Below are 23,922 nucleotides of genomic sequence, written 5' to 3' on the forward strand. Positions count from 1 at the left end.
GAAATAAGTTAGCGTCCGAAACACTTGTACTGGTAACTTACGAAAATATAATTTTGCAAGTGTGTGAAAATTGTCAAAAATAGTCAATCACTCAAAAACTTATAACAGTAAGAGTTTATCCTGGCACTTATGAATGTTAGTAATTTCACGGTATATCACAATACAAATGCGTGTTGATACTATCAGTGAGAGATTATGCAGAAGTGACACTAACAGTAAAATATGTGAGTGTAGAACTTCAAATCAGTATATAAAACTAGTACAAAAATTCTGAAGTTTGCTTTTATGTGTAAATAAACATGCATATTGCACAGGTTGTTCACTTAGCTGTTTTTGTACCCACTTCTACGCTGGCATGCCAAAGAACGACACTGCAGCGTGAGTTTATCTCACTCAAAATCGCTAAAATGTGCTCCACCAACAAAAGCAAGTCTTCTGCCTGTTGCAGCTAATAATGCAAGCATCACTAACAATATGATGAAATGTCCGGTGAGGCAAATGTGTCTGTAGGTGAAGTTGGTATTTTACTATTTCTTCAGCCCGTTTGCCACCTAGAGAAGAAAATACTAAATCATTGTAAACTATTAATGTTACTTAAAAATTGCCTTCACCCAAAGAAAAAAAACGAAAAAAGCCTTTTCTCATAAAACTGGCTTTACTATTTCATCATTCAAATGAAACTGTGCGCATGACAATGCTATAATGCTTTCCAAACCTAACGAGGGAAAAACACTGATGCTGGAAGTATAAGAATCATTTATTTACATCAATGTTATAAAAAGAGATCATGACAATGTCTTTGAACTTACACCACAAATGTAATGAAGACATAACTTTCAATTGATGTAAAGGTAAAACATTATGCATTATGATTAGATTATATTTGCCACTAAAATGGTTAAGCTTATACGATCCTAATTCACCACCAGTGGCGTCACCATACGGACGATTGTGTGAGGGGCCAGATCTCTCTGCCCGGGCAGAAAGCTAACATTCTCGTCCGTAATGCCAGCCGTCAATACTGTGGGGATCCGCGAGCTTCTCGTATAGGGTGGAGGAATTGTGCAAGAGTACAGTAGCAGAGTGCGATAAGAATGAGGGTGGAGATAGAATTAGACAACAGAAGGTAAAACGAGAAACTAATTACAAAGAAGCACTGTGTTGTCACGCTATATAGGTATGTCAGCAGCTCTCGGAGGCTCTTTGTGGCCGACATAACTGTTAACCTGGAGCTTGCTAGCTGTGGTCTAGGTCAATTTTCATGTTTCAGTGACACCTCACTACAGCCAGGCGACCCTCTCTGAACTCGGCGGTATGCACTTCTCTCGCATAGAACAGATGTAAAGCACAGGCCTTCTCGTGTTCACCATCTGCACAGAAGTAGATTTCCTTCCCCCACTGACAGGACACCAAACCTAAGTCTTCGTTCTTTCCGTTCCGTTCTCAGAGCACAGACTCTCACGCGAATGTCATCGAGAGGGAAAGAAATTTACTGCTTGTAATAGTCGAGAAGGCCCAATATTCTGCAACAGCATTATTGCTGAACATTTGCAGGAATCGTTCACAGCTGTCATGTTGGTGTATCCATCTGGAGCGATTGTAGGTGTAACAACCTTGGTAACTCTAGATGTGGGGTGCTGATGGCAGAAGGAAACAAAGTGCTTTCAGAACATCTGTATAAAATCCTTGGTTTCCGAATTTGTGGGAAGGAACTGCCTCCCTAACTCCTAGCTATGCACCTTTGGGGGGGGGGGGGGGGGGGGGGGGGGGGGAGAGAGAGAGAGAGAGAGAGAGAGATATATATATATCATCTTGCACATTTTCCAGATTTTGATGTATAATTTCAGATTAAAATAATTTTGATTGTAGTTGAATAGGTGTGCTTTGGCTGCTAACAATTATATACATTTGAGATATGCTGATATATTCTGTGTAAAGATTTGATTAATAATCACTTTAGGCAATATCACACTTACAATGATGCATGATTTTAGAACCATTTATTCTTCTATTTGATTGGGTCAGTTTGTATATAGCATGCCACCTATCGTATAGATGTAGCGTACTAATTGTTGTTGTTGTTGTGGTGGTGGTGGTGGTAGTACTAGTAGTAGTAGATTCCCAAACTACTGTTTTTGGTGAAAGTGATTGTAATTAATGGGTATTACACTGACAGCTAAATTATTTAATGGATGAATATCTTCGTCGTTTTACAAGTGGCTTGACAGGTCAGCTCTGTTGTTATCAGCCAATAGTCTAAATTTTTTGCTCGTATTCTCTTTTTCCGATAATATGGTCTAGATTTTCTCGTGTCAGATTTGGACGAAATCTCAAGATTTTGGTGATTATTCGTACATGGAAAGTGTTGAAATGTTTTATATAAATTAAACATGGCAAGAACTGAGTAGATTTTAACTGAGGATGCTGTCATGAGAGACTTAGTATGTAGAAAAGTGACAGAAGCTGATGGAGTAGATAACTATGTCTGGTTACACTGTGAAAATTATTGGGGGGAGGGGGGGGAAACACTGGTTTTGTTATTTTCCTTTTATAGCTACAGTGGTGTATGGTTATAATGACGACATATTTGGCTAATGACATTGTAATTCTGTCAGACTGCAGACATCTCTGAACATCCATCAAATGAATATAATAGAACGAAACATTCCACGTGGGAAAAAATATATCTAAAAACAAAGATGATTTGACTTACCAAACGAAAGCGCTGGCACGTCGATAGACACACAAGCAAACACAAACATACACACAAAATTCTGCTTTCGCAACCTACGGTTGCCTCGTCAGGAAAGAGGGAAGGAGAGGGAAAGCTTTCCGCTCCCGGGATTGGAATGACTTCTTACCCTCTCCCTTAAAACCCAAATCCTTTCGTCTTTCCCTCTCCTTCCCTCTTTCCTGACGAGGCAACCGTAGGTTGCGAAAGCTAGAATTTTGTGTGTATGTTTGTGTTTGTTTGTGTGTCTATCGACGTGCCAGCGCTTTCGTTTGGTAAGTCAAATCATCTTTGTTTTTAGACATCCATCAAATGATATAGACAGTGTTTACATAAGAGGTAATATGATGCACGTCAATCAGATGCTAGAAGTACTAGATTATTTTTGCTATTAGGCTAGCAGAATAACTGATGATGGTTGAAGTAGAGAGGATGTGAATTCCTAATTTGGTACAGCAAGGAAAACATCTCAAAAAAAGAGTAATTTGCTAACATTGAACAGAAATTTAAGTGTTAGGAAGGTTTTACTGAAGATTTTCATGTGGAGTGCAGCCTTGTATGGAAGTGAAACGTGGACAGCTCAGAGAAGAGGAAAATACAAGGTTTTGAAATGTTATGTCACTGAAGAATGCTGTAGATTAGATGCGTAGATGGAATAAGTAATGAGGAGGTACTCAGTCTAGTTAGGAAGAAAGAAACTTACAACATAATTTAGTGACAAGAATGGATCGGGTGAATAGTCCGGTGGCTAGAAGTGGGGTAAAAATTGCAGGAGGAGACTAAAGGCTCAAATACAGCAAGCACTTTCAAATGGAAGTAGGTTTCAGTAGTCAGGCAGGAATGAAGAGACTACTGTGGAGAGCTGCAGCAAATCAATCTTCGGACTGAAGACTTCGGCAATAATGGTAACGACTGTGGTACACGTGTGTGAGAGACTTTCTTTTGCCAATATCGAGAAAGCTGTCGAACGTGAGCCTACACTGCCACGCTACGTACTGTCTCTCATTTAGAGTGATTGTGCAACATAATCATTAAACGTAATTTAGTTTAGTGTAGTACTAGTAATTTACTACTCTTTACGCATACATCTTTCTCTCGTGTATCCTTTCGTGGACTGCAGATGTATGCCGAAATTTTATTTCGTATAATGTTTCTCGAAGTGTGCGAGTTGCACAGTCAGTGCCATTTTTATCGAGGGAGGAGAAGTCTGCGGTTCTCGCCGGCATCTGCAAAACGTCTTTCTCGCACCGTACAAATGTCGGACCGTTTCTGCCCAGGAGTACACGTTCTCGGACCGAGCGGAGCTACGCGGGGCGGTCGGCCTCGGAAAGGGGAAGCCTTTCTGTGCCGGCAAGATCGCCAAGAAGAAGCTGGGCCTGTCGGGCAGCGTGCGTGGCAAGGGCGGCCACGGTTACCACAAGCGGCAGCGCCTCACCGACTTTGGGCGCAAACGCGGGCCCAAGGCGAAGATGAGGGGCGTGTTCGGGGCACCGGGAGTCGGCCTCCAGGTACGTAGTGCGAGTGGCTCGACTCGTGTCAGATGTTCTATATAATACTCATTGAGAGAGATGTTAAGTTTTCTTACATGTTTTACATTTGGAATATTCTGCTGTTGTTTTCACAATCCTTATACTCTCCACAGTCACTGACCTTTTGAAGTTCGTCCAATTTGTTTGTTTCTACTGTATTGTGATCCTGTGACATTATGTTCTGGAGGAATGTGGACATTCAAAAACCCCTTTGCATTCTCAAAGGTAATTTGTATCCCAGAAAAAGGTGAGCAGAATGACATGGGATGTCAGGTTGTGGAATCTGGCACGTCAGGTTGTGGGCTTTTCACAGGATGCTGTTATCGTGTGTGTGTGTGTGGGGGGGGGGGGATTCTTTTGTCTCGGTACCTGCAGTCTGTCATGATGCGGCACCATTTGTAAGTAATTATACAGCCACTAAGTGGACGCCAGACAGAAGCCGGTCTGCACTGCTTTGATGCAGAGATGTAGAGTTCATGATGAAGGGTGCCTTCTAAATTGAAAGGCTTCGTTACTTTTATCTCGGCAGGAAAAGAGACTTTAAGGAATAACTTCAGATAGGTAATATATCGACAGATCTGTCGCTTTTTCTACACCCAGTCTGTGATCTGTATTAGGCATTTTGAAAATAGTGGACAGTACTGAGTCATCAGATTCGTCAGATAAAAATAAGAAGGAAAGATAGCAACATACATATGGAAGTGATTAATTTCTAACTTACGAGACTGGCACACGTCTTTAAGCAGCTGCTCACTACACTCGACAGTTGCCGCATTTCTCGAATTACTTCCCACACACGGCCCAAACTGTCGTGCCAGAATTCGGTTGTCGTGCTACAGTTAAGTTGGCAGAGAACGTACTGCCTCGCCTCGTGTGCTTCTGTAATCTGTGAGGAAGAGACAGGTGTTACCCGGTACTGACAACGTGACTGCACGGGGAAGTTCCAGGCACTCTACACTAATGAACTAAATAGGAGCTTACAGAATATCGGATGGGCTCTTTTATTGTATTTAAGAGTTCCAAACAGATAGAACTCGGCACATAATTTTGAAAGCAAAGAAGTCGACAGATGTCAAAGTAGCTTTGGTACGGATTTCGGGACTCTCACTGTTCACAGTAGGCTATATATAAATGACTAACTGGAAAATGTCAGAAGCTAACTGAGACCATTATAAGATGATGCTGTAGTTGGGGACGCCACAGGTGGGGTTCAATGGAGAATTTATGTGCAAGAGTGTCACAGAGATGGTCATTGACCTCCAGTGGCAGACACAACAGGAGAGGTGATAAGAGTTTCGTAGAGATTGTCCATTCCAGGAACAGTGCAGAGTATTACGTCATCTTAGTTTCACGAATTGACTATTGTGATAAAATCTGAGATACTTGAACTTAAGTGAACGCCTACTGGTGTCAGAGCACGGTTTACGAGTGGAACTTTGGAAGGGCGGAATGACAGCGGTACGTTAAGAATTGTCTCACTGACACGATAGTGTGCTCTGTGTGTCGAGATAGGTGTACTCAGTTGCGTGCGACTTCTCGTGTGAGGAACAGTTTTTAATGTTTAGCGTTTTTAACATTTATTAAGAAGCTTGTGCTACATTAGTTACTTATTTTCAGCTAGAGATAATGTTATAAAGATAGGAAAGTCTAGGTGGCAGGTGCAGGAAGCATTGTTAGCCTCTCGCTCCCTGTTTCGGTGTACGAGTGATTGTATCTCGTATGCCTAGTATTTCATTTGATTACTGTAAAAGTGGTGCCACACGTACGACACTGGACTGATATATTTTAGGAACAGGATTCAAATTTCTGTGCGAACAGAATGATCGAGACTTTCCCTGCTGCTGCGAAATAATGTCTGGTGAATGTCACTGTCTTAAACGGTGACCAGCTACTTCCTCTGCAGCTGAGCTACCACTCTATCTACATTTTATCCAAATGTGAATGAGACAACACAGTCTCGACATCCTTCGCATCCTTTATTTATTTAGTCGGAACTGTTTTTCAGAGTTCACATTCTTAACGAATGTCGCATTTTTCTTTATTGTTGCCACACCTTTGTACAAGTGCATTAATTTTAGGTTTGTGTGTGTTCCCGTCGTGTATCTGTATACTTCATCTTACGTCTGAACCGACCTCCTGCAGACAACACAAGTGTTTCCTAATTATTTGTGTAGACTGAAATGGTGCAAGAAATTTCGATCAGTAGACTTTATATTTCTGGGCGAATGCAGGTTACGTGTAACGTATGAGGCGTGTCTTTTTAAATAAGTAGTTTTTAATATGGCCACCACAGTACCACTGTCAGCTATCTGCACGTTCGTGCCGAGTACCTCATGTCTGTCCACTAATCACAGACTCCGTAACGGAAATGTTTGCCTGTGTTACGTTTTGCAATATGTGACTGCGTGTCATCGCCAAAAGAGTCGGTGCGGAAAGTTACTGAAAAATTTGAGAAAAGAAACGCATCACAATTTCACCATTATGTAACGAATTTCAGAGAGTATTCTTTATGAAACATTTAGACAGTTAGTGGCACAGCAACGACGTGATGTGAAAATGGCACTTGGAGTGGTTGGCAAATTGGATGACAGATTTTTATAACAGAATTTAGAAGTTGGCTGTTCATTATGGTAAGTGCTTTAAAATTGGTGGAAATCGTGTTGTAATGTAGTTTAAGATACACGCTTTTATAGTTTAAGGTACACAGTTTTTAAGTGACAATAAATGGTTTTAAAAGTTGGTTCGTATTTGTTTAATACAAAAATGATTCTCACTTAAAAAAAAAAGGCCCCCGTGTACGTCATCCGGAGGTAGAGTTTCTTACAGTGTACGGTCGCACCCGCACCGCACCGAAAAATACCTTCCGTTCAAATTCGCTTTCCACCTTCGCCCGACCTCACCGCGCACTCGTTCACCCCGTTGCAGAGGCCCCAGGTGGACACGTCCCAGCAGAGCGGTGGGCGGCAGCCGGCGGACGAGGAGCACGGCATAGAGAACAGGCTGGTGCTGTGTTCGGCCAAGGACAAGTTCGTACTGACGCAGGACCTGTGCGTCATGTGCGGCGCCATCGGCATCGACCAGGAGGGCTGCCTCATCGCCTGCTCCCAGTGTGGCCAGTGCTATCACCCCTACTGTGTCAACGTCAAGGTGAGTGCCCACAGGTGGCAGCGACACAGATTTGCCGTAGCACTCGGACCCGTCCCGATGCCTCGGTTTACCCCCGTGATAAAGATATCGGTAACCTGAACTACGTTGTACGGCTTGTAAAGTTTAATGTAATGTTACACATTACATAAATTAATTGTAGTATAATATTATTTTAATGTTATTTATTGAAATTGCAATCTTTACGTAGAGACTCAGTCTCTTGTAGAAAATTTAGAATCTGTTTTAGAGAAAACTTGCAACTATTTTTGATGAAATTCACATGTATCTTTGGTGGAATACACGTCTAAATTTTTTTGTTTGTAAATTATTAAAAGTACAGATTTAAAAGGTTTTCACACTAATTGCTTGAAGATGAAGGCTTAGTGCTTTGAAATAGACCATTGCATTATCTTGTTGCTGAGCAGAGTGCTTCTCAATATTATTTTTCTTGTCCCACTAAGTACTGTACTTAAAAATGTCCGGAGTGTCAGTTTTTACTTTTTGTGGGCATTTGTAGCCGTGTGGCCCGTACTTGACAACACTACAGACGTAACCGATACTGTCAAAGTAGAATCGAAAATAACAATATTTGCTTATTAGGAGAACATTTTTGCCACGGTCGGAAGATGCCGACTGGATTTTTTTTCTCGGTCGCTGTTGTGCAGATCGGAGACACTGTAAACTGGCAGCTGACTGTGAGCGTAAACAGACCGCAGTTCTGATCGCCGGAGGGGAGAAGACTGGTCTGGGGAAACGAGCACCACCTCCTTCTCACGGGGACTTAGCCTACACACTGACTCACAGTAACAGGGATTGCCGACACCTTCCAATTCGATGGAGATCGCAGTCGAACTCTGTGATGGGCTGGGGATAGTCTTTCCGCTCATTTCAAAATAAGAAAAGAAAATGAGCAACGGAAATTAAAAGCATTAAGTGACGGCTACTGCAAGAGTGCTTGCTGAGGTTGGCAGTGCTGTAAATGAGGTAGTGCAGACCTGACCTCTGGTGGCATTATGAAGCAACTTCTGTTCAAATCATCTACCACTGGAAACTGCTACATTAAAGTACAAAATTTTTATGCCAAATTTTGAAGAGTAGGTGGCAGACACGTGTACGCATTTCTTTGTTCTGTGATGCTAAAGCCCACACCTGAGTTCTGTGTTGCATTAGACGGTACGTATCTTGTACAGACCATTCGACTACCCACAATTGAGCATCGAGCAAAACATATTCTTACACTCATCTTTGCAAGATGATGCGCAATGCCGATAACCAAAAATTAGGTACATTTTTGATATGTGTATACAGAAAGTAAAGTTATTTCGAACTATCTCTGATAGTATAGTTCATATGAATACAATTTGCTATGGAATAGCTGTCATTAAGCAAATTTGTGCTTTGACATTATGAGTCAGAATTTGTATTTATTGCAAATACGAATTTTTCAGGTCCCAATGTATTATTTTTATACTAGGGCACTTTAGAAAGGAGATGTGCCTTGAAACTAGCATCTAGTGAAGAAACAATCAAAAGGAGATGCCGAGTCACAGATACACAACAAAAACACTTCCTGAAAGTGAGCTTTCGACCAGCAAGGCCTTCAAGAGATTCCGTACAGAGATACACTCACACAAAAGCAACTCCAACACACGTGACCACGGTCTCTAGCTGCAGAGGCCGAAGCTGGAGACGGTGGTCGTGTGTGTAAGTTGCGTTCGAGTGCACGTCGAGTGAGTGAGTGAGAGTGTGTGTGTGTGTGGGGGCGGGGGGAGGGGGGGGGGGTTGATTTTAGACGAAGGCCTTGCTAACCAAAACTAACTTTCTGATAGTCTTTTTGTTGTGCCTATCTGTGGCTCAGCATCTCCTCTATATGGTGAGTAGGAATACCCTTTTTGTTATATTGTTACATTCCATCCCGGATTTTACATTTTCTTAAATAATCAAAGATGTAGATGCGAACTGTTATTTTTAGGAAAAATTGTTCGTCAAACGGCGAAATCTGTGGAAAGTTCCCAACAGTTGAGGTACTTTAAAATGACAGATATCACGGATTGTGCTGCCCCCTCTTCCGCCACCTTAAAAATTTATTGCCGATTATAGACGGATGCCCACTTCTAGTTTTAATAGTTTTCAGATAAATTTGCCGTAACTATTTACTTTCCGGATAGCCTCGGTAACCGATAATTCTCCCTTCTGCCCCACCGCAGGTGACGAAGGTGATCCTGCAGAAAGGCTGGCGTTGCCTGGACTGCACGGTGTGCGAGGGCTGCGGCCTGCGCGACGACGAGGCGCGCCTCATCCTGTGCGACGACTGCGACATCTCGTACCACATCTACTGCATGCAGCCGCGCCTCGAGTACGTGCCCCACGGCAACTGGAAGTGCAAGTGGTGAGTGGCCTCCTCGCAGGAACCTACTCCGGTAGAGCACGAAACGTCGTAGTTGCAGAAACAGATACTACTATCAAATTTTTTACTACGGAGACTCGAGCTTAATTACTTGCAAACCGATAGGCCTATCGCAAAATGAGTTATACCGATACTTTTCCTGTTTTATTCTGTGTTGAGCTGTATTTGATTTTAAAATTCAATATATATTTTTTTATTTTAGGTTGCAGTAAGTATTGTCTGGTTTTTGGCACTTTCACTGCAGTCTGTTCACTTCAAAACTGTATAGCTTGAAGTGTATATGTCTGATGTTAATCAAATTTTAAAAGTTTATAGGCACATATATTGGTAGTAGAAATCTTAACTTACAGAATATGTAAATTACCCAAAAAAAGTTGTTACGGTTTTTCTAAAGCAACTTTTTCTCAGCCCACGATTAACACATAATGCTGTGGGTTCGTTTTGAGGGTCTGTCGTGTGGCTGTAAGAAGCTACGACCACCTTGGCCTACAGTGTGGTACGGATTTTATAAACAGCAACATTTCGTAAATGACTGCATGCGTGCTGGACCTCACGACTAATAGCGTCCACTGTCGGGAAAATGAATGCACTGTTGCTGTGAACTCCCGGACTGTTGGAAGACAGTTTGCCTGTGACTGGCAATGTAGCACCTGATTCTGACACTGTTATTCTACTGTCCAGCATACACAGAACCGGCCTTAAGTGTCACTTCTTATAAACGGCTCGCTTCCTGTGATGTCCTGCCTGTGACATTCTTCCTGCTCACCTTAATCGACTGATGTCAAACCTGTCAGCTGAAGCCACACAGTATGGCTGAAGTTGTGTGTGTGTGTGTGTGTGTGTGTGTGTGTGTGTGTGTGTGTGTCTGCTGTCTATTTTTGACAAAGGCCTCGATGGGCGAAAGCTTATATTGTGACAGTATTTTGTTGTGCCTATTTGCGACTCAGCATCTGTGCTATATGGTGAGTAGCAACTTTCCTTTTCATAATATTGTTACATTCCATCCCAGATTTTCCATTGTTCGATTCCGAACTTGCAACATCCTCCCTGCTCACGTTAATCGACTCCAACTACTACTACTTCACCTTTGAGGGGCAGACATACAAACAGGTCAGGGGTATGTCCATGGGAACTGGGAAGGCTCCTTCCTATGCCAACTTTTTTTATGGGTCGCTTGGAGGGGGCTTTCCGTAAGCCCAGCCCCTGGTTTGGTTTAGATACATAGATGAAATTTTGGCCATATGGACCTGTTAAAATCCATAAAGTCATTAAATTCCTTCTTCCAGTTAAATTTAACGTGGTCCTATACTGAATCCCGTACCACTTTCCTCCATCTCATCCTCACTGAAGGTCAGGCACACACTCCTGCCCATATAAAACCTACAAACAAACAACAGTACTTACATTTTGACAGTCGTCGTTCTTTCCACGTCACGTCAAATGTTCCCTCCCGTACAGCCTCGGCATTCGAGCAGGCTCTTTACAGCAATACAGCACCTTTCTCACCTCGGCCTTCACTGGACGTAATTACCCCACCGGCCTAGTTCAAAAGCAGATTTCCCGAGCCATCGCATCCAGTCCTGGTAGTGCTGATACCTCCAAAAACAACTTCAGAGCACAACAATGGTGACTCAGTATTATCCTGGTCTCAACTGTATTAATCAGCTACTTTGACGAGGCCACGACTTCCTAAAATCGTGCCCTGAGATCCATTCTGTCTGAGATTGTGCACACCACACTTAGAATAGCTTTCTGTCACCACCCTGATCTCTGCAATATTCTTGTCAGACCCTACAATCCTTCTAAACCAATCTCCCTACCCTACGGTTGCTACCCCTGTGACTGTCTCCGCTGCAAGACTTGCCGTACACACCCTCCTGCGACCACCTACAGCAGTCTTGTTACTGGCAAAACATATACTATTCGAGGGAGACGCACCTGTCAAATGACACATCTCGTATACCAGCTGTTACGTAAACACTGGCCTTATGCATCAGCATGACTACCACCAAGTTATCGGTTAGGAAGAATGGCCATAGACAGAGGATGTATACTGGCAACACACACTATCCTGTTGCAGAGCACATTCTACGACATGACGATCGTGACCTCAGTGCCGTCTGCATTCTTCCCCCAGACACCAATTTCTCATAACTCCACAAGTGGGAACTAGTGCTACAACACGTCCTCGGTTCTCGCCACCGACCTGCCTTAACGTACTTTAATTTCTTCTGTCTCTGTGTATCTTCACAGTAACTACTCCTTTCTTCACTCCATTTTAGTTTTCTACATCTTTTATTTTCTGACCAGTTTGTTTTTTGCTGTCCCACTCCCACCTCTGTCATTTACAATGCACTTAGCTTTCCACTCGTATTAACTCGTGTGCGAAGTTTTTGCAGCAATCTCAGTCTTGCACATACTGTGTCTTCCACCTTGGGGCTGTCATGTTGTCATATCTCGTCCGATGCAGTCTCCAACAATTGGTCTTTCCTTCTCATATTGTCCGGTAAAACACACACACACACACACACACACACACACACACACACACTCCTCCCCCGGGTGACTTTTCCAAAACTACCCCTTTACCTAAACCTCTCCAGTCCTTTCAGCCAACTTTTTTCATTCCCCTTCAATCTTTCTGCTGTAAGGAGGAGCCACTGTCTCTGAAAACTTGCTTAAGTATACCTTCTTTTATGTGTTTGTTGTTCTTCTGCCACTTAGTGAGTAGATTTTTTTCGTCTATCCAGTTACAGTATATCATTATAAAATCATCATCACACTGTATGGTCACAGTGTTGGTAGCTTCTTCCAACTACAAAAGACTTTCAAAACAAACCCTCGCTTTATGTTACGTGTGTATCCCGGGCTGAGAAAATCCGATTTAAGAAGAATTGTAAGAACTTTTTTGTGGGTGATTGAAAAATTCTGTAACTTGAGATTTCTACTGCTGATATATGTGCCTATAAACTACTAAAATTTCATTAACATTGCACAAATACATTTCAAGCTATGTAGCTTTGAAGTGAGCAGTTCTTAGCAAAGACTCCGAAAATCAGACTACCATTACTACAACCAAATTGCTCCATATAGCCTCACGCAGAATAAAAGAGGTAAAATATTAATTATTGGTGTAACTCATTTTGTGATAGGCCTATTGGTTGTCTGTTGTCTTGTAATTAAAGCTTAAACTAGAGTCCCCATAATAAAAAGACAGTAGTAGTTCCACATGTTGTAATATCCTTCTATTGCAGCCTGTTGTAACTTTTATCTTTATAATAATTATATTAGTTTCATTCAAATGTTGAATGTTTGTAAAGCTATTAAAATGAATAAGACTTGTTAAATTGGTTGAAACCAATAATTGTTACAAAGACAAATACGACAGTATACCTAACATTAGGCCATTTTCAAGTGGTTCTGAAAACTGCTGTAAATGTGATAGATACGTAAAAATTGTATATAATAGAAGGTGAGAAAACAAGGATTACGTATCTACACCAGTAACAGAACTGTAAAGCTGTTGTGTCTGTCTGTCTGAACGTGCTAGTCTTCAAAACTGCTAGACGAATTTTCCTGAGGTTATCACAGGTAACTTGAGGGTAAATTGTTGCAATGTATAAACTTTTATCAAGAAAAAGTTGTAATTTAAAGTTAAAGGTGCAGGTTGAGCATAGTAGATCTGATGTTTACCTTTGTGATGTGATTGTCACGGCTTAGTAAACCGAAGAACCAATATTTAGTGCTGTTAGTTTTGTAGTACACTGAGGAACAGTGCTGTTAGTTTCTTTACATCAATGACAGAAGTATTTCTGGAAGTTTATGTTAGTGACAGAATTAAGTGGCATAATATGAATACAGACAATTTACTTGGCTAGGTTATACGGATTTACTGATTTTGCTTTGTGTATTAAAAACTTCACAAAATTACTTTGCTTCTTTAGATAAATTTTATTTATATTTGACTTCTTGGCTAGGAAAACGAATTTTTTGACAATTTGGTCTTTTAAGGGTTCTGTTTTAACAATAAGAGTTACAGGACCCTCAAAATCAACAGTATTCAAGTGGCCCTTCTTTAACTTCCATTGCAAAGCAAGGTTTCAGTAGTTGTACGGGTACAGAAAGACTGCCACGAGATAGGCTAGCCTCTGTTGCAGCAAAACAACCGTCGCGTGGATGACTTGAGACAGCAAAAGGAATTGTGACACATCACGATAACGTTCAGCAGTTTTTTTTTTTTTTTTTGATTGAGGGGAGAAAAGTACGAATGTACAATTTGTTTTGAGATAAAAGTGCTGCACAATTTCCCAATACAGTGCCCAATAAACTCACCAATGTAAAAAGTCATGAATTGTGTTTGGACTGTGCTAATAATTTCTGCCATTTCTTCTTTAGAGTATTTTGCTTCAGATCAGCTGTCAGTGTATATGTTACTCCTTGCTGTCATCAGGTGTGCCGTGTGCACCGTGTGTGGCAGCAACGACCCCGGATTCAACTGCACCTGGCAAAAGAGCTTCACGGAGTGCGGTCCCTGCGCCTCGATGAATACTTGCCCGGCGTGCAGCGATGCCTATTGCGAAGGAGACCTCATTATACAGTGTGTGCAGTGTGAGAGGTAAGGTGAAGCTTCACTCCTCAGCAAAATGTACACTGTTGTAACTTCCTAACTGATAAAAAAATTTGTTATCTGAGGTGGCCTAATACTTCACATTCGATTGAGATTGAAGTCCATCTATCGCTCCGCTTGTGGTTTTCGAGCAGTTTCTCACACTTACTGGTTCCTCCTCCAATACGTACAAACCAGAAACAGAAAGCTAGCGGTCGTAAAGGCACACTTCGACTTCACCACGCTTTGAATGACCTTGTCAGAAAAAAAATACTGTGCTCATTGTCTTTTATCACTGTACACACAGAGTTTACACTGTCCAGAAGAACGTCAAATGCAGAACCTCACATCCAGACCTTCCGCTTCTCCCCTGAGAAATCCAACCCACTTGGGTTCTTCACCAAGTTGGTGCTTCATCTCACAATATGTTAAACAGTGGCGTACTTTTTCCGTGGTGAATAGTGTTACAAAGCTGCTCTTCAACTACACTACACCCACATGTGGCTGGCCATATGTGAATTAATTTTGTTCCCACATATCAAATCTGACCTGAACAGAAACAATTTTCGGACCATTGAAAACTCTGAGCACATTTCACTGGCAGCAACATTCGGTGTCCTATTTGACCCTGAGAGGGACCACATGGGAAATTACAAATAATGCTCCAGTCTGATTTCAATGACAGTATTAGTGACCGAGCCGTTGCTATTACATTAAGGTCACACCTGACGTGTGGCTGTTGGCAGTGTAAAGACTCTCCAGCCTTTTTATGATGACAAAACACTACTATCTGTGTTCAGATTTGAGACTCGCTCAGCTGTACATTTATTTTCCAGTGCTGGCATTCTCTGAAATGCTAGATGCCTTAGCATTTTCTTAAATTGTGATGGAACAGATGCTTAGGGCGAATTTAAGAAATTTGAGTGTTGGGCCCTCAGACTCGCTTACCTCCATATCTGTTTTGTTGTGTATGAAATTTCTGGACATTTGTATTTCAGTAGGCAGTTATCAAAAATGTAGTAATTGAGGGTGCAGGTTTCAAGTGAAGCAAAGTTGGGAAGCCACCACTAAATTTAAGATCATGTCAACCATAGGACCAGTTAATTTGAAAATGTGTAGGGAATAGTCTTTCTAAAGAGTAGCAATGTTTGGGGAATAGGTCATCTAGGAGAATAGCTGTCACTTTCACTATAAATAATGCTTGGATATAGTTAATGATATGATGTAATTGCTGTTTACAGACTTCAGATACTGAACAGTGGGATCATGTGCTCCTCTCGCTGCTTTTGATGTATTGTGCAAAAAGTGTAAGTGTCGGTGTTGCGGTGCACCTAGAAATATATTATCAGTGACAGTGTAACAACCTCAGAAATGACGTTACAAGCAGATACTTTTCTGTTGCAGCACATTACTTCCAAAGTAACCATTATAATTTTTCTTGTTGCTGCTGTTTTTAATGTTGTCGTGATCTTCAGTCTGAAGATTGGTTCGATTCATCTCTGTAAGCCAATGTATTCTGTGCAAACCTTTTCATCTCTGCATAATTGTTGCAACCTACATCTGCTGGAACCTACTTGCTGTAATTGAGTCTTGTCCTCTCCCCACTATTTTCATTTCTTTACACTTACCTCCATTACCAAACTGACTATCCCTTTATGCCTCAGAAAGTGCCGTGTCAACTGGTCCCTACCTGTAGTCGTAAATTTCTTTTCTCCCTGGTTTGATTCAGTACCTCCTCATCAGTTATTTTATCTACCCATCTAATCTGTAGCATTTTTCTGTAACACCACATTTCAAACACTTCTTTTCAGTTCTCCTCTCTACTGCTTTATGTCCACATTTCACATTCATATAACGTTACAATCCATATGTATACTTACAGAAAAGGCTTCCTAACACCTAAATTTATATTTGACGATAACATGAGTCTCTTTTTCAGAAATGCGGTTCTCGCTATTGCCGATCTACATTTTAAATCCTTCGTACTGCTGCTGTCGTTAGCTATTTTGTGGTCTGTCTTCGAGACACTGTCCTTTCCCGTTCAGCGGATCTTCTAAGTCTTTGCACTTCCTGACAGAATTTCCAGTGTCATCTGTAAATTGAAAGTTTGTATTTTGTCTCCCTTAATATTAATTCAGTTGCCAAATTTCTCCTTTCTTTTACTGGTAGCTCACTATACATACCGGATACTGTGGGTGATAGCCTACAATCCCGTGTTATTCCTTTCTCAGCCATTGCCTCTCCTTCATGTCCTGCAGTCTGGTTTCTGTACAAGCTGTAGATAACTTACCGCTACCTGTGTTTTATCCTTAGTAACTTCAAAATTATGGAGGCTGTATTTCAGTTGACAGTGTCTGCAGTAGATTTCTAAATTTGAAAAAGCTATTATGTAGGTTTGCCTCTTATTCGACCTAACTCTTAAGATTAGTCTTAGGGTCCATATTGCCTTGTGTGGTTTACTGTGTTTCTCTTGTAACCCCAATTTATCTTGTGTAGGTAGTTTGACTTTTTTTGCAAGGTACTGTCTTTAATAAGTGTTCCATTTTTACGAACAGGTGGCTGCACTGTGCCTGCGACCAGATCAAGACAGAGTCGGAAGCAGAGCGGTGTTCGGAGGAGGGCTACACGTGCCTGATGTGCAGGCCACGCGACGAGCCACCCCCGCACCTACTGCCCTCGTCCAACCTCGCCCCCAGGCCTCCGCCACCAGTCTGCAAGAGTCCGGGTGTGTTTGTAATTCGAGCTGGTGTGGCAGTGGAGGACGATTGTAGGGCGGGTTGTAAAAATATGGGTGGGGCAAAACATTTTACCTAGGAATTGTGTTAATGAATAGGCATAAGGCAGGAATTATTCATATTTAAGGGTGAAAAGTGAAGGTGACAGAGTTTCAAACAGTGGAAACTCCACGTAGAAATATCAGAAATGTAGGAAAAGACAGATTGTTACTTACCATAGAGAAGTAACACAAATGACTACCAACTACGACAACTCGGTCCCGAGTTGTAAGCGTCTTTTAATTGTGCCTGTCTGTGACATAACGTGTTTTCTTTACGGTAAGTAGCAATATATCTTTTCCTACTTTGCAGATACAGCACTTGGTCCACCCATATTTGGTTATCGGTGACCAGTTTTCAAATCATCTGGCCATCGTTAGTGAACAACTGAGTAGTGTGCACAGTGACATGTAAGTGCAAGAAACTAAACCTTGCAAACTAAAGAAAAATATTAACACCTGTACAGAATTGTTGTTCACGACTTTCCAAGTGTCTTGATCAGTCATTACCTAACAATTACCTGATAATCCTATAACTGGTTACTAATAAACGGCTTTTCACACATAAATATGAAGTTTTTCCTCCAATAGATGGTGGAAGAATCCAATCATCAATGGAACTGTATATTTTGGCTGGTTTTCAGCATAATTTAAAAGTCTTGGAAGAGTATCATATTATTAACTTTAAACCACTTTGTTTTGAAAGTTTCCAGTAGATTAAAACTGTTTTGATCTACTGAGAAGTTTCAAATCAGCACACACTCTGCTATAGGGTGAAAATTTGTATTGGAACCTTGTTGGTTTAGAAGATTTCTGTAATTAATGTTTGTTGGAAGGAAGGAAGGAAATAGAAACAGATGTTACTCCTACTCTTAGTACGGTGGTCTACATCTACGTGTGTACTCTACGAACCACCGTGAAGTGCATGGCAGAGGGAACGTCCCATTGTACAAGGTATCAAGCGAAATTTGTGACTAAACTCATACAAATTACCTCTGTGTAAAACTTAGTAGGGACACGAAATGGAATACTCACATGAGATCAGTCATGGGTAAAGTGGGTAGACTTTGGTTTATTGGTATGATACCTTGGAAATGCAAGCAGTCTGTAGAGCAGATTGCTTAGAAATTTCTTGCATGGGGCATCCTAAAATATTGCTCAGTGTGTGGGACATACACCAAATAGGACTAGAATAGGATATTGAATATATCCAGAGAAGGGCAGCACAAGTGGTCACAGGTTGGTTTGACCCACAGGAGACTGTCACGGAGATGTTGAAAGAACTGAGCTTGCAGACTCTCGAGGATGGACGGAAACTGTGTAGTGAAAGTCTACAAAGTTTCAGCAACCAGGAGTATATGAGTACTACAACCTGTTCCTGAGAGAATTGTTAGGACAAGCTTAGATTAATGTCAGCATGCACAGAGGCTTGTAAAAGAATCACTCTTTCTATACTCCACATGTGAATGGAATGGGAAAAAGCCCTAATAGCTGGTCGAGTGGGATGTACCCTCCGTCATGCACTTCACAGTGGTTCACAGAATATATATGTAGCATTTTTGTACATTGTGCGCGTCAAATGTTCAAATTGGCAAGTGAGTAATAAATCTTTTATTTCTGTGTCCATATTCTGAAAAGTAAATCGTGTATGTCAGAATTATTAGACGATTGGTATACTGAGTTGGTAGCCTGCAACATCCTTTTTAACATACTCAAAATTTTTGAAGTTAATGGAGTACGACCAGCTTGTAAATTTTCTGACCTTCCTTTTCTGTCGCAGGATACATTTTAGTTGAATACCCTAATTAATACTGGTAGCAGTTGTAAGTGGCAATTACTGTGTTTGACAGCTACACAGAGGCTGAGGACCTAAACTACTTAATACATTGTAACGTCTTCTCGGCAACGACGGAGTGAGGTACCTAATTGGTAGAACACTGGGCAGCAGTCAAAACCCACGTCCGGCCATCGAAGTTAAGGTTTCTTGCAGTTTTCCGAAACCACTAGAGGCAAATCCTGTGGCAGTCTGTCGGAAAGGACATGGCCAATTTCTTCCCCGTACTGACCTTGAGCTCACGTTCTGCCTCTAACGACCTCATAGTTGGTGGCACGCTAAACCCTAAGCTTTCTTCCCTGCCACCTTTCTTGGCTGTTCGTGAGCAGGTAGTCGTCATGTCTGTCATTCTGGACAGTGGGCCACCTGCCCCAAGACTGTTTTGGGAGAATCAATTTTTGTGGTTCTTTACAGACAAATGCCCGGCAGTTCTGTAGACGAGACCTCTCCCAATTCCTTTCTCGACCTCTTCCTTCTGCCGAGTTGACCTCGTTAAGAGTGGAACATTACCGTATTTACTCGAATCTAAGCCGCACTCGAATCTAAGCCGCACCTGAAAAATGAGACTCGAAATCTAGGGAAAAAAATTTTCCCGAATCTAAGCCGCACCTGAAATTTGAGACTCGAAATTCAAGGGGAGAGAAAAGTTTTAGGCCGCACCTCCAAATCGAAACAAAGTAGTCCATAGTAATATGAGATACAATTTAGGTCGAATGAATGACGATACAGCTACAGTAGTTTGGTTCGAGTCGTAAGCTTAGCAGTTAAGCTTTACCAGGTAGCCATTGCTATGCGTCAGGCGCTCCGTCCGTATTTATACAGGTACCCTTCCTTTTTCACGTGCTTCGTCTGGTTTGAATTGATTGCTTATGTTTCTTTGATCTGATAAGTGCCGTTCTCTTTGTTATAGGTGTTTACATCACTCTAAGCTGAAAATGCATTATTTTACTGTGTCATGCATTGTTTGTCGCATTCTGATAATGAGTGTTTATGACCTGCCGCCGCTCGCGGCGTGGCTTGCTTTTGTGCGCGCTACCGCCGCTTCTTCTTCTTCTCCTCCTTTTTTTTTTTTTTTTTTTTCTTATCAGCGAAACAATGGCAAGAGACTGCTATTTGCTTTCTTTGCTGCTTTCTTTGATAATGATCAGCAAGAACCAAATAATAGACTGCATATGATAGAAGATGTTCTGAACGAGAGTTTAGCGAAAATTTTTCTCTGTTTGAAAATCTTTGCAGACGCCTCATTCGTACATTACATTCTGCACAGAAATTAGAGTCGTCTTAGATTTAAAAATCTAGTCAATTGCCATGCTTCATTTCTGACTGTATCACTATTAGGCATAAGAATAATATGAATATAAACATGACATGATATGCATATTCTTCCACGTTTGCTGTTGTCTCACTCTAGTTTCGTAGTTTATTAGGCAGACAGGATTTAAATGAGATAGCAGCAAACACGAAAGAATACATGGCAAAATGTTTATATTTGTATTATTATTATGGTGAAGAGAATACTGCATGTGATTCACAATTCATAAAAGTTCCTATTTGCAACCATCTCTTCTCACATGTAGGGATAAAATCCAGAACGTAGAGTTGGCCATATTGACAAACATCCCAAACAGTCTTGCCAGTCGGATTTTCGTAGTACATTGAAATGCTGCCACATTCGAAGATGAACAATACGGCATTTGTATTTACTTCGTTGGATAATGTTTGAAAATGCAATGGTCGAAACTCGGGGCGGAGAAAAAAGCTCGTCTTCCACCTTTTTTTTAATTTATTTACTTACGCAGAGGTTTTGGCTCTAGTATTTATCTTTCTGCCTACAAAGCATGCCTGTGTAGCGCTACATATATTCGATGGCAGAAGGTAGTTATGGCGGCACCTACCAACATTTTTCAGAACTTCTGCTTACTTTGCACTCGATTCTACGCTGCAGGCGGTTTTTTGGATTACAAAAACTGGAAAAAAAGTGTGGCTTAGATTCGAGTAAATACGGTATCCCTAACCACGAACAAATGTGTCGTTCTGTGGTGGTTAAATTCTAATGTACTGTGTTTGATACATCTATACTCCATTTCTGATGACCGTTGACACCGCCTTATACCTACGTTCTTGCCTGTAGAAGTAGCAGACATCTCAGTGCCTCACAGAAATAAATAACCTGTTTGTGTTCCAAAATGAAGAATGGCCAAAACTGCAAGAATTAATTGTTTCAGATTGAATCAGAGTGGAATTTCCTGACAAATAAAAACAGTGCACAGGACGGTTAGTTGTATTGTTTTAACCACTCGCAGGCATTGCTCATAAATTTTTAATTTTATGATGTAACAAAATAGATCTTTACACGTATTCAGATTTGTTCCGTACAGCACAGTCACACCTCACGGAACTCGGTCAACCGTCACAAAGCTCGATTGCGGTGTGCAAGAGGAGAACTTCACTCTCGAGATTTGTTCCCATTCTGTGATCAGTCATTTGTTTTACTCGGATGGTTTCATTGTTTTGAACAATGTTTATGTCTGTCTTATTCTTGCAGCTCTATAGCAGCATCCAGACTGCTATTTTTTCAACGAGATGTGAACAGACTCATCTCAGATACCTATACGGGCTGAATGTTTATTTGTCCCCGGTACCAGCCAACTTTCATTTTTTAGGTGTTTGACTATTTATAGGTAAGAGAAGAAGTGAGCTATTGCTAAAAATATAAAGAATTGCTTACATAATATTGTGCCTCCACAAGTGATGGTCATACTTCATTGTCAGATAGGACATTTGGTTATGTAAACATACCCAGTTGACTGAGTGAAAAGTGGGCATATCCAAAATTTGTGAAAAAGTAGGCATCTGCCAGGATAACCAGAAGAAACAATAGAGAAGCAGGAGAGACAATGATTGTGGTGATAATTGCCTCTGTGTAATTGTTGATCTGCTACTGTTTTTAACATACAATTCTGTTTAGGAAATTAATTGAGGCAGGCAATGAGAAAGAGGTTTTGAATTTTTACTCGTCCTGAAGTGGTAATGTTCATTGCAGAACTACCACCGAAGGTCGGATCGCAGGCACAGTTCTATGTGGACGGTGTCTGCCTTTCGGAAGTGGGGTTGCACCAGATCAAGTCACTGACCATGGAGCAGCAGATCGTCCCACGAAAGAAGAGGTATTCACGAAAGCTGTCGACGAAGGCTGACAAGGAGGCCGGCATAATGGCTACGATAGAGTCCGTCGTCGCGGGAGGCAGTCGAGGTAAGCTGCTCGGTCTGTGTCTCAACTTTGTGTACTACGAACTGTGAGGCATGTATTTTGAGTTTTATGATGTAAAAAAATAGATTGTTACATACATCTAGATTTGTTCCGTACAGTACAGTTGCTGACAGGTGTAAAACAGGCAAAAAAAGTATTTGATTGCTTTAAATAAATTCTAAACATTCCATTGTGTCATTAGTTGATTTTCCTCGATGTAAACAATTTTAACCATTGAAATTAATTCTTCTTACGGTATAGGGTGCTGTATACGATATCTTACACTTAATAACGCAGAAAGTATAGACAGAAGCAGTTACTACAGGTTATCAAAAAATTGTAAGAAACCAAGTTGACACACTGTCGACTAGTAAAAGAAATACTACATCTGGTAATACGTTGAGAGAGTGGGAGTAGTATACAGAGTGGAAAGTGATTGTTTTCGACGCATCGCATTACGTAGATCCGGTCGAGGTGTGCGAGATTTGGGAGACGGCAATAGGGGAGTGCAAATTCATTTGCTTCAGCACTAGAGCATTTCGTAATAGTCCGTGTTTAGATTGTGACGGAGTCGATTATTTCTGCGAGGATGGCATTGTGAAGACCGTCAGAGCCGTGTTGTGGTTCCAGTTGTCTTACAGTCGGTGAAATTGTTTTCCAGACGAGCAGCCGGTTGTGAAAGTGGAGCCGGCCATCGAGTATAGGGAGGGCATGGTGTGGCACGCCGGGGAGGACGGCGGCCCTGCCGAGCCGCCGGAGGGCTTCACGGTCTACACGACGGACAGCGGTGTCATGATTTTGCGCAGGAAGAGGCAGCGCAACCTGCAGAAGCTCGGTATGTGGATTTGTGTTCGTAAAAAGTTTTTCCTTTATGGAGAATCTATTGTTCCTTTACACTGTTATGACCTAAACATTTTTTGAGTGGTGTAATGCTAGAAGAATAGTAGTTAAAACTAGTTCTGTTCTGGTAAAAATTAGCGATTTGGACTATTTTTAGTAAATGTCAGTGAAAATAACGGTACTTTTAAAGAACAAATGTTCGAACCTGATCCGATAGCTCACACCGTCAGTACGAAAATGGTCGGCCTGCGGCGGTTGTCACGACTACTCTTTTCGAAAGAGGAGAGTTCCACAGACGGGTCGCTTTTGCAGGTATCGGAGGCTTCGTCGTCCGCCTCCGCGGCACCCGGTACAAGGACGAAGAGGGCGGGGTCGGGGCAGACGGTGCGGGGAGTGCTGCCTGCTCTACCGGTGAGACGATCGGGGGAGGAGCCGCCGTCCACGGCCACGGCACCGAGGACGGCACGAAGCCCCGTCGCAAACCGAACCGGAGGAGGCCCCGCAACCGCCTCATGGAGTGCTATCCTTCGTACCTGCAGGTGAGGTGCCAAAGACGGGTCTCGGTCTGTAGTAGAGCGGCACCTGCAGTTGTGCTGGTCTCTTCCCTTGTGGTTTGTCTCACACACCTTTCATTCCTCTCTTTTTTTTACCATTTAAATTCCACTTCTGCCTGTATACTTGTGTTTATTTTCCATTTTTTCCCAATTTCACTCCATTCTCTCTCTCTCTCTCTCTCTCTCTCTCTCTCTCTCTCTCTCTCTGTGTGTGTGTGTGTGTGTGTGTGTGTGTGTGTGTGTGTGTGTGA

At 41.8% G+C, this 23,922-nt stretch overlaps 1 protein-coding gene across 1 annotated transcript in view; it reads left to right on the plus strand.

Annotated features, from left to right (window-relative positions):
* Nucleotides 1-23,922, plus strand: part of LOC126109551 (histone-lysine N-methyltransferase 2C-like) — a 417,507-nt gene that overhangs the window by 69,905 nt on the left and 323,680 nt on the right. The window contains exons 12-19 of the mRNA XM_049914567.1: nucleotides 4,009-4,239; nucleotides 7,186-7,407; nucleotides 9,615-9,796; nucleotides 14,265-14,429; nucleotides 16,976-17,145; nucleotides 22,071-22,280; nucleotides 22,939-23,112; nucleotides 23,430-23,656. Of these exons, the coding sequence (XP_049770524.1) occupies nucleotides 4,009-4,239; nucleotides 7,186-7,407; nucleotides 9,615-9,796; nucleotides 14,265-14,429; nucleotides 16,976-17,145; nucleotides 22,071-22,280; nucleotides 22,939-23,112; nucleotides 23,430-23,656 (1,581 nt within the window). The remainder of the gene's footprint in view (nucleotides 1-4,008; nucleotides 4,240-7,185; nucleotides 7,408-9,614; nucleotides 9,797-14,264; nucleotides 14,430-16,975; nucleotides 17,146-22,070; nucleotides 22,281-22,938; nucleotides 23,113-23,429; nucleotides 23,657-23,922) is intronic.

This window comes from Schistocerca cancellata, chromosome 12 (assembly GCF_023864275.1).
Source record: "Schistocerca cancellata isolate TAMUIC-IGC-003103 chromosome 12, iqSchCanc2.1, whole genome shotgun sequence".
Lineage (NCBI taxonomy): Eukaryota > Metazoa > Arthropoda > Insecta > Orthoptera > Acrididae > Schistocerca > Schistocerca cancellata.